Source organism: Alligator sinensis, unplaced genomic scaffold (assembly GCF_000455745.1).
Source record: "Alligator sinensis unplaced genomic scaffold, ASM45574v1 scaffold317_1, whole genome shotgun sequence".
Lineage (NCBI taxonomy): Eukaryota > Metazoa > Chordata > Crocodylia > Alligatoridae > Alligator > Alligator sinensis.
The window spans coordinates 58,464-69,610 of record NW_005842582.1 but is presented as its reverse complement, the minus strand read 5'-3'; the positions used below and the strand labels follow the sequence as shown (position 1 = coordinate 69,610).

The 11,147-nt window shown below is 47.0% G+C and overlaps 1 protein-coding gene across 1 annotated transcript in view; it reads left to right on the top strand.

Annotated features, from left to right (window-relative positions):
- LOC102388541 (ovostatin-like) overlaps nucleotides 1-11,147 on the top strand; it is a 50,544-nt gene that overhangs the window by 5,113 nt on the left and 34,284 nt on the right. The window contains exons 5-10 of the mRNA XM_025214443.1: nucleotides 21-41; nucleotides 1,628-1,796; nucleotides 2,860-2,944; nucleotides 8,179-8,290; nucleotides 10,077-10,191; nucleotides 10,451-10,560. Of these exons, the coding sequence (XP_025070228.1) occupies nucleotides 21-41; nucleotides 1,628-1,796; nucleotides 2,860-2,944; nucleotides 8,179-8,290; nucleotides 10,077-10,191; nucleotides 10,451-10,560 (612 nt within the window). The remainder of the gene's footprint in view (nucleotides 1-20; nucleotides 42-1,627; nucleotides 1,797-2,859; nucleotides 2,945-8,178; nucleotides 8,291-10,076; nucleotides 10,192-10,450; nucleotides 10,561-11,147) is intronic.

Sequence of the window (11,147 nt, the reverse complement as noted above, 5' to 3'; positions counted from 1 at the left end):
CCCTACTGTCTCTTTTTCAGTATCCTTTGATCACCATTCAGGTAAGACACTGTCTTTAAAACTGTTTATGTATAAAGGTAAAATCCAGAAAAAGTGTATATGGGGGGAGGAAAGGGAGAGAATAAGTATTCGCATGTCTGCACGCTTAGCTAGCCAAATTTTGTATGTATGCATGTGCCTGCGTGTGAGTCTGTGTGTACATATACTTACCTGACCAAATTTGCCTTCAGTTTTACTGGGAGAAATATAAAATAACTCATGGAATTCAGTGGAACTATCCCAGCTTTACCAGCATGTAAATGCAATTAAAGTTATCCTGTCCATATGCGTATAATTATTTCCCCTCCTTCCCGTAAATTATTTGACTTGCTTTAGTTTACATTTTGCATAACATTGCCCAGCTTCAAATCTGTGAACAATTCTAGAAATGCAAAAATCTAGAACTCTTGATTCAGAGACAATACCTTTTATTAGACCAATTAAGAAATCACAAAAAAAAAAAAAAATTCTGCAAGGTTTCAGGCTTACATGTCCTTCGTCGGGCTCAAGGAAAATTAAAGATGGTAAAAGTCCCCATAGGTAGGAAATAAACTTCATTTTTGCACCGAGGAAGCTGAAGATTAAACTCTGTCCCTCTGGGTCCCTGAGAGTGTCTTTGTGAGTTGCTCTTTTTTTGTTCAGATCAGGCTGGAGTGGATTCCTTCCCTGGTGGTGTCAGATGGCAAGCAGGGAGGTGTAGAAATCTTTCTTGTTATTCAGCAATGAAGTGAACAGTTCTAGATAATTGATGCAATTGTTAGAGGCTTTTGTACATTGCAGTTCTTTGCTCCTTGCAGTTATATGACATGTTGTGGGTTTTTTTGTAAACAGCAAAAAAGCCCCACTCCTCCTCCAAGTAGCACGCCTGCAGGATTTCACTTTGTCCAGTAGAGTGTAGCCATTGCTTTGTGCGTACAGTGAAATTTCAACAGTGCATTGTTCCTGACTAATGATCTGCAGAGTGCCAGGAAATGTCCAAAAAGTTTCTCAATTTAAGCAGGCCAGACTGTAATCTGTGATTGGGGTGGGGGAGCTGCGGACTGCCCCTCACCCACACGGCCTCCTCCCCTCTCTTCACAGCTGGAGAAAACTAAGACCGTAGACAGGGACTCTCAGAAAGAGGAGGAAGGTAGTTTGGAAGGGAGGGATGAAGTTGAGGGGGGAGATCTTTTCCCCTTAACATCCCTTTTCTATGTAAGAATGAGAAATGAGAAGACTGTGCAGTAAAGAGCAAGGCAGAATAATTCAGGGTTTACCTGCCTGTCATGAGTGGTTGCACCTTCCTATAGCACCCACCACGGTAGAGATAGGAGAGAGGTGAAATGTAAAGTACCACAAGATCAGGAGAGGGAGGGGCTAGAAGCTTCAAATATGAGTACTTCCATTTGTGTGAAATCTAGAAATGAAAACAACTCCTCTCCTTGGCTCCTTTGATTCTAGTTGCCTTAGCTAAGTGGCAAAATATAGAGCCCAGCATCTGCTCACAAAGTGGGGCCCACTCTGAGAAACATCGGCTTCCTAGTCCCAGCCCTCTAACAAAAGAAATCCACCATGACAGTGTTTGTATCCCTGTCCCCTCCGTCCTCAGGACCCACAGGGAAATCGGATCTTCCAGTGGTTGGATGTGACATCTCAGACAGCTATTGTCCAGCTCATGTTCCAGCTCATCAAGGAGCCGATCCTGGGGGACTACCAGATCACTGTGGAGAAGAGATCAGGAGATAAAATCCAACACACATTCACTGTGAAGGAGTATGGTAAGGGCCTGGTGCATTCTTGCAAGATGTGGCTGGAGACAGACCCCACTTGTCAGATGCACAGACTCCTCAAGTATCCCAGCCAGTATAGGGAGAGGGGCCAGGGATGCTATCCAGTGTCAGCTATGTATTTGGATTTCCTTGCCCCACAGGAGTGGACTAAGCCTCTACCTTATCCCCAAAAGAGAAGAGAAACCTAAACTCATGTGCAAGCTCATCTCATGCCCAAGGTCTAGATGTGCTATTCACTCAAGATACCCAGCTAGCTAGTGCAAAGTGCCAGAAATCATGTAGCCACAGCAATGCATAGCTCAAAATGGCCTGCAAACCACACTGCAGAAGCAAGGTAAATTAGCCTCTGGTAAGTTCCTTGTGTCCACAGATAACCTGTTGCTGGTACCTGAGTTACCTATTTTAAAGCTAACTCAGATAGCTCAGATCTATACCAGAGTCACTGCTGTGTAGATGCACCCTTGTCTTCCGCCCCCTCCTGAAGGTAGGAGATGGGCTCTGTTGCTGGGGTCTGTTTTGTACTGTCACTTCCAAATCAAAATCCAGACCTTTAGTCAATGTGACATTTGGAATGAGGGAGAAGAAACATGGTAAAAAGGGACAAGGGAAAATACAACTTGAGGTATGGGCTCTGAAAAGCTTCCTATACACAGGTCAATTCAAAAGGTCAGAGATTGGCACCACTAATAAGCCAATTCTTTCAGCAGCACCCACTAGTTTGTCCAGGCCTTGGCGCTGTGAGGAGTGTCAATACCATTCCCATTGTAGGGTTTTTCCTTCCTTGAATAGCATCTCAGAATGAATTAAACCCATTTCTCTACAAGTTTGCTGAGACAGCTAAGGGAAATTTTAATCATTAGGATTCCCATATGTCAAGCTATTTCCCTGGTCCCTTTCCACACCCTAGTTCAGAGTACTCTAGTTCCAGCCTGCTGCATGTTCATAGTAACTAAACAATAGTTGCTCTCACTTGTATGGCTTCAGATACACAGGTATCTAATGTCTTTGCATATCGTTACCTTTATTTTTGTTTTTTCTCTTCCCATCCCAGTCTTACCGAAGTTTGAACTTAAAATCAATGCACCAAAAACCATCTCGGTCATTAATCCAGATTTCACAGTGAAGGTTTGTGGCATGTAAGTATTAGATATAAAGTAATCAGGAGATGTTGGCTGGACAAGAATCCCTCAGAGAGAAAGGAAAGTAGACTGGCTATGAAGGGGAAGAAGAGGGTAAAATAGGGGAGGAGAAGGAGAGCTTGTGCACAAGTAATGTGCAGTAGAGGTTTCTAATTTTTGGTGCTCCTTTTCATTTGATCTATCTTGAAGGAGTTATTTGTTATCTATCTAATATTTTCCCATAACATTACTTAATGGCCTGTACCACTGCCATACCCTTACCACATAGGAGCCATAGGAGAATTTTCAGCTCAGAGTCTCACAGCCAGCTGGGGCTCTGAAATCCTGGGGCTGTGAGTCCCTTGGCTGAGCCTCTGTGCTCTGAGTGAGCCCGGCTGCCCTCAGTCCCTTGTGAAGGGACTGAGTTATACTCTCACAAGGAGGTAAATTATAGCACCACTAGTCACTGGGGGATAGGGGGAACAGATCCTTCTCTGTCTCTTAGGTGTCTAAGTGGATGTTGGCACCTAAATGTGATCCTATTCCACCCTGCTCAAGTCCCTGAAAAACAGGTAACAAAACACGTGGGTGGGTGGGTGTTTGTCTTCTCTGTTGCTTCTTATGACTGAGATGATGGCCTGTTACAGAAATAGATACACTGATGGATTTTTCAGGGGCTAAAACAGGGTGGAATAGGACCACCATTAGGAGCATAATAAGTGGAATGGATTTGGGGCTGGGAGCATGGCTGTTGACTTCAGTGGGTATGTACAGACATTGAGGGAGGTTAGGGGAAAGTTAGATCAAGTTAAAAATGGCCACCAGATCTAAGATAAGTCAGGATGGAAGGCTCGCAGGGAGCCTTGGAGGGATAGTCGGGGGGAAGGCTAGTGGGATCCACTGGGGAATTTCAGGGATTGTGGAGGCAAGTGGGGTCTGTGGGTGAGTTGGAGGGATCGAGGAGAGGGTGGGATCCAGAAGGTTTTGGCATGATTGAGGGGCTAGCAGAGTACATGGGGGAGGAGAGTTGGGGGATCAGGTGGGGGAGTGGGAACAGAGAGGCTCTCCAATCCCCCCAAACCCTGCTAGGACCCCACTCCACCTGGACCTGCCTGATACTACCAAACTGCCCCCAATCCTACAAAATGCTCCCAGGGCCTGTTTTACTGGTATTCACCACCCCAAGGAACTTGGTGGAAGTAGGTCAGGGTGGGGGGGTGGATTGGTGGGGGCTGGCGTCTCCATGCAGGGGCTTGGTGGGATGAGGGAGATCTCTCATCCCCCCGGACAAGAGGCTATTTTTAGATGAAAAAGCCCCCACCAGGCAACCAACCTTTATTTCACCCCTTCCCTCCCCCCCACCCCAACTTCCTTGAATTCTGGCAGCAGTAAATGCTGGTAAAACCAGCACTGGGAGCGGCTTGCAGGATCAGAAAGTTTAGCAGACTTGGCAGGGTGGGCAGGGGTTGTCTGTCTGTGGGTGAGGCAAGTGGCTGGGGAGCTAAAAATGCCCCAGTGCCAGTGGTAGGAGGTCATAAGAAAAGCACAGCCCAGGGGCTGGAGCCAACCGCTGGGCTTTCTGAGCCTCAGGGCTGCAGTGGGAACTGTATAGAAGTTCAGTTAATTCAGGTCTGGTGAAACTGATCTAAGTTAGAGCCTTGTTACACATTAATTTTAGGCAGCTCCTGAAGCTCTTAACCCCTGGATTGTCCACATATTAACATCTGAAACTAGTTTTGCAGTTCATTAACACCTAAAACTAATGTGTGGCCACTGCCCACAGATTAGCTGCCCATCTGTTGCAGTTCTGCAGCATCCCAGGATGCAGTGTCCTCTCCCCTCCCCTTCTGTTCTTTGTGGACAAACTTTCCACCCCCTGAACCTTACTGCCCAGGGAGTAGTTCTAGCACCAGGCCAACTTCCCCTCTTGCCCCACAGTTGTGATCTTCCTACCTCCTCCATTACAAAATATATGTAATAAATGTCCATGCACTCCAGCGTGGAAGGTCCTCAGGTCTGGACAACTCCATGGTTACTTTTCCTTTAGGCATATCAACATGTGACGCTATGTCACCACAGCAAAATGCTACAGTAACATTGCACATGTATACGTTAGAGCTGTGTGAAACGGCTGTGTCTCATTTCAATTTCGGATTTGGCCATTTCAGAGGACATTTCATTTTGATGTTTTAGATCACTGCTCCATTTCAATTCGGCCAAATCTGTTTTGGAGTTTCAATGCTGTTTTGAAGATTCGGATCAGCCGGGGAGAGGCAAGGACAGCTGGGCAGCTGCAGATTCTCCCACAGCTTGTCTGGCTGTGCCTGCCTCTCCCTGGGTGGGAAAAGCCACAGGAGAAGCCCCCATGGCTTCCCTGCCCACCATCATCCCCCGCCCAGCCCTAGCATCCTGGCACTTAAAAAAAAAAAGCCCCATACTCACCGGCTCCAGCAGTGGTGATCAGGGCCTCTGAAGGCTTGTGGTAGAGCACCCCCCCCATGCAGCACAGGGCAGTAGGGGGCAGCGGGGATCTCCCCTCCCCACCTGGCACCTGTGCGGCAGCTGCCCCATGGCGCAGGTACAGCGCGGCTCAGCAGAGCGCTGTGCACTGTCTGGGATTTGGGGTGGTCCAGTAGTGGGCTGGAGCCGGGCAGCACTCAGTCCCAGCGGCCCCAGCTCCCAGACAGCACACAGCACCCTGCTGAGCCACACTGCACCCACACCATGGGGCATCTTCCATGTGGGTGCCAGGTAGGGGGGTGATCCCCACTGCCCCGCACTGCATGGGGGCTCTGCCATGAGCCCTCAGAGGCCCTGATTGCCACTACTGAATCTGGTGAGTGTGGGGCTTCTCTTTTTTTTTCTTTTTTTAAATGCCAGCATGGTCAGGCTGAGTGGGGAGGTGCCATCAGGGATGGGGCTCAGCACAGGGGTGGAGATTGGGGAGCGGGGCCTGTGCAGGAGGCTCTGCCACATGGCCCCACAGCCCCTGCTACACCCGGTGAGTGTGGGGCTTTTTTTTTTTTTTTTTAAGACCTGGATGGCTGGGCTAGGCAGGGGTTGGGGCTGGGCAGGGCAGCAATGGCGGCTTCTCCCATGACTCCCCCGGCTGTGCTTGGTGCGGAGTGCACTGAGCAGACTCGGGTGCTGGTGCTGTCCCCAGCTGGCAGCGACAACCTGCTGTCATCCCACACGCAGATCTGGGGGCCCGCACCCCCTGGGAGGGCTGTTGGGCTGTGCCAGATTCCTCCCGGGGGGCTTGGGCCCTTGGATCTGCGCATGATATGACAGCAGGCTGCCATCCCTCCCCCAGAGCACTGGAATTGGAAGGGACCTAGGGACAGATCGCAGACACTGGCCAGCTACACAGTCAATAGTTCCATAGTTTCTAGGGTCGGAGGGGACCTGAACAGATCATCAAGTCCACCCCCCTGCCCTGGGCAGGAATGAGTGCTGGGATCATAATACCCCAGCCAGATATCTGTCCAACCTCCTCTTGAAGACCCCCAAGTTAGGGGAGAGCACCATCTCCCTTGGGAGCCCATTCCAGAGCATGGCAGCCCTAACCATAAAGTAATGCCTCCTGATATCCAGCCTGAACCTGCTCTCAATCAATTTGTGGCTGTTATTCCTTGTTATCCCAGGTGGTGCCTTGGGGAACAGAGCCTCACCTATTTTCTGCTGTTCCCCTCCAGTGAGTTTATTGATGGCCACCAGATCCCCTCTCAGTGTCCTCTTGTGGAGGCTGAATAGATTCAGGCCCTTTAGTCTATCTTCACAGGGCCTGGCCTGCTGCCCCCTGATCATGCTAGAGGCCCTCCTCTGGACCCTTTCAAGGTTAGCCACATCCCTCTTGAAGTGCGGTGCCCAGAACCGGATGCAGTATTCCAACTGCGGCCTGACTAGCACTGCATAGATGGGAAGGATCACCTCGCTGGACCTGCTTGTGATCCATCTGTATATGAGATATGAGAGCAGTCCTCCCACTCCTCTTCCCCTTCCTTCTTCGTAGTTTCTGTTTCGTGCAAGCCCGACTCTGAAACATCCAAAACATCTCCCAAAACATTTTGGATGGTTTTGTTTAGTTTCGGAGCCTTCCATTTAGTTTCAGATTCAGTGTTTCAGGCACCAAAATGGGCGAAAACCCCTCCAAAATGAAATGGCTGCTGAAATTTTGCACAGCTCTAGTATACATGTCCAGTATCTCCAGGAAAAGAGATGAGAAGTGTAGGAGGTTTAGAATAGACTGAGGAGTTAATGAACTGATGAAGAGAGAAGCAAGTATCTTTAAACCAGCATTTAGGGGGTCAAAGGACAGGATCAGTGCAAACAGGGGAAGATTATGGACCTAGATCCATGTGCTCTTTGATAACCACTTGCTTGTCCTCCCCACTCTTAATAGTCCATGATGGGATGGAAGTAGCTTCCATGAACATGGCTGCAGCCTACAATAGTCCTACTGCCTCTAGCACAACCTCTGGTATGTGGGGAAATGTGAATGGACTACTGCTACTATGGAGCTGCAGAGAAAGGAGAACGGTTGGCACTATGAGAGAGAATGGGTGAGGCAAAGAAAGTGTTCAATCAATACATTTGGAAGGAGGAAAATAGATGAAAAAAGAACAGGCAGAGAAGGAGAAAGGAAAGAGAGCAAAGGGGAAAGGAAGGCACCTGTGTGCAGAGAGGGGTGCAAAACAACAAGAAACTGATGTTTTCAGGCCCCTTCTGGGAAACAGACTGTCCTGGCTGAGGAGATAACAGGATATTTTATTAGGAGGTTTGGGCAATCAAGGCCTCAGGAAATAAACTCAGCTGCCACATTTGCAGGCATGCAGCAGGAGTTGCACATGCTGGCATGAAAATCCTCACAGTTGCAATTTGCAAGTAACTGACCTTTCTTTAGGATTCAGGAGAGAAAGCCTATGAAATTACTCCAGTCTCTGGCTTTCCTGGCCCCATGCACTTCTTAGCTGTATGCCTGATACATTATCTAAGAGTGGCCTCTTGAGTTTGTATTGGGATCAGAAAATCATAGGAAAGCAAGGCTGGAAGGGACTTCACAAGGTCATGTAGTCCAGCCCTCTGCTCACGGCAGATTCATCCCTGACTAAAACCATCCCAGCCAAGTGTTTATCTAACCAGCTGCTGAAAACTTCCAAGGATGGAGTTTCCATAGTTCCTCTGTGTAGCCTGTTTGAATGCTTTACTACTCTCATAGTAATATTCTATTGCTGTGTTTCCTCGTCTGCTAGGTACACCTATGGCCAGCCTGTTGAGGGAACCATCCAGCTCAGTGTATGCCGGAATTTCAATTTGTACGGGGCATGCAAGAAGGACCCAATCTGTCAGGCTGTAACCAAACAAGTATGATAAACAGTGGTGATACAAAAGAGACTGGCACACTCCTACCTTCAAGTCTCTCTTCCTTTTCACTATGATTTCTTCTTTCTTCCTTCCACTCCCCCATTTACTTTTTTTCTAATGAACAGAGTGGTGACCTGGCACTCAAGAAAATTGGGTTCAATTTTAAGTTCTGCCGTTGGTTGTGCTGCAATTTTATGCAAGTCACTTTGCTTCTTTGTACCTCAGTTTCCTCAGTTGTAACATGGGAAAATGACACTGACCTCCTTTTAAGTGTTTTTTGCTGATGGAAATACCATAAGAAAGACAGGTACATTAATAGTAGTAGTAGTATCATTATATGTTAATAACATTAATAATAATTAGGGTTGGCAAGCCAGGCAATTAACCAGTCAAATATTGCCAATTGACTAGCTAATTGACAGAATGTTTTTAACTGGTCAAAGCTTATAGCAAGTTTACAAAAAAACCCTACATTTTCTTATAGTTTTCTTGGCAGAAATACGATTTTTTTAATTGTTTTTTACACATTTCTTAATGAAAAATTTGTGCTTTTTCTGTGTATTATTTGGACCTATTGGCAATTTTTCACAATTTTTGACTGATATCTGACCGGTCAGTTGGCTGAACTTTATTTGTCCAGTCAAATACCCAGTCTTAATAATAAGCCTGCATATGGCTACTGCTGCAATTGCTAGCCTTCTCTACCCTGTCTTGACAAATGAACACTAATGGTACTTTAACCAGTTTTGATCCACAACTTTTTTTGAAGTGATTTGTGATAGTGTTGGATTCTTTCAGGTGCCAAGAATATTCCTGATATAGAATGCATGGGCCTAATACAACTTTCTTCCCTGTATTATTTAGGATTGTAGGGGAGTTGGTCTACATATCTACTGGTTGAATATTTATCTAATCTGAAGTGTCCTTGTGTGTGTAGGCTTCCAGTCATCATAATGAGTAGCCACAGTCTAGACAGAAGTACTGTGGGTCAAATATTATCCTACATTGTATTAATATTAGGGAAGAAGAGGGAAGGTGTATTGAATGTTCAATCATTATACATTCATCTGTAATTCTCATGCAACCCAGGGTATTATAACCTGTTTTATAGGGAGAGGGGATGCTGGCTAGGAGATCAGAGTCATGCCTACATTGCGGCAGCAGTGTGGGCCCTAGATCTTGCGAGCAGATTCAGAAGGACAACCCCCAAGCAGCCTCTCTGGGTTTGGGGTATACCAGTGGAAGCAGGGTGGGTAGGGGGTGGTAGTCCCCAAGGTGGCACAGTGCTGTCACCATGTAGATATGCCCTGAGTTATCTTCAACTCCTTGCACAGGGCCATGAGATACTTCCCCCTCAGAAGCAGCTAAAATAACTGCTTTCTGAATCCCACCCAAAGGCAGTATTCTTCCCACACCCTCCATTGCTGCCCTCCAGGGTTAAGACAGACCAGAGCTTGATGCAAAGCCTGTGTGCCAGGCTTTCTAAGTCACAAACTTCCAGGCATGAGGCACTACCCCAGGGAGTCAACAGTAGATGTGAGCCCAAGGTGTAAGGAAGGACCTTTATCTAGAAGAAGAGACCTAGTAGCTAAGCCATATGTATGTTGTATACTGTGGGTTATTACACAGGAACACTGATGTCATATCTGGTCACCAGACAAAGCCATCATGCTATTGTTTGGCAAATTCATTACATTCTCCTAACCACAATAAGAACTGTTTTTTCTTTTTTTTTCCTCCGCCCCCCTCTCCCCCTTAATTCCAACTCTGTTTCCTTGCTCTTCAGCTGAACAAGGATGGCTGCCTCTCTCAGGTCTTCAGCTCCAAGATCTTTGAGCTCAGTCGTTCTGGATACTGGATGAGCCTGGATGTGAAAGCAACTGTCACAGAGAAAGGAACAGGTAAAGCTTCCCAGCCACTCAGGAAGGAGGATGGGGCATGGCTGGGGAAGAGGATTTTGCAAGAGCATTCTGCAGTTTGGTGCTCCATGAGTTGAATTTCTGGCTGCCCAGCCCAAGGTTCATTTGCTAGAAAAGATCCATTTAATATACATAGGTTCATCTCCAAGGGAAATACTTGGCTGGGTAATTTGACTGGATTCAAGGCAAGTTAAATTCAAGACTAATTATGCCTCATCTTCACCTCGGGTCTGTCTCACAGGTGTGCAAATCTCAGACTCTGCCTACGTTCCCATAACCCAGGTGCTGGGCAGTGTGCGGTTTGAGAACATGGATCGCTACTACAAAAGAGGGCTCCCTTACTTTGGACAGGTAGGACAGCAGAGAGTTGTACTATATCACTACTGTATCCAGGGTGATAGCAATTGAGTTGACCATCTGGTCCAGCAACAGAACCACAGGCCTTTCACCAAGGCCTTCTGCTAAAGCATTTGTTACATTTAAGCTGCATCATTTTGGGAAAAGGGGATTTTTTTATTTAAAAAATCATTTAGCCTTTGGCTATAACTCACCTCTCTGGCTATTGTACTGAGTGGCAAGCTTCCATTACTAAGACTTCCCTGCTTTTTCTGAGGCTTTGCCTGTTCTGAGAAGGAGTTTTAGTTTGCCGCACCCCAAGTCATTTAAGGCACATTATGCCGCAGAATTTCCCACCACAGGTGAAATTAATGAGCAATACGCCGCTGAGGCACACAAACACCTACACTGTTAAAGCAGTGCAAAAGCATTTAGCCTGCTTTAAAGTGTCCTGCACACATACCTCTCATTTCATCTACACATGGCCTAAGATTATAAGATGGTAGAGTGGGGAGACAGTCTCCTGGATAGAATACAAGCACATAGAAAACATGCATCTCTGCACTCAATGGTGTTGCAGCAAGAAAACCTCTTTGACATGG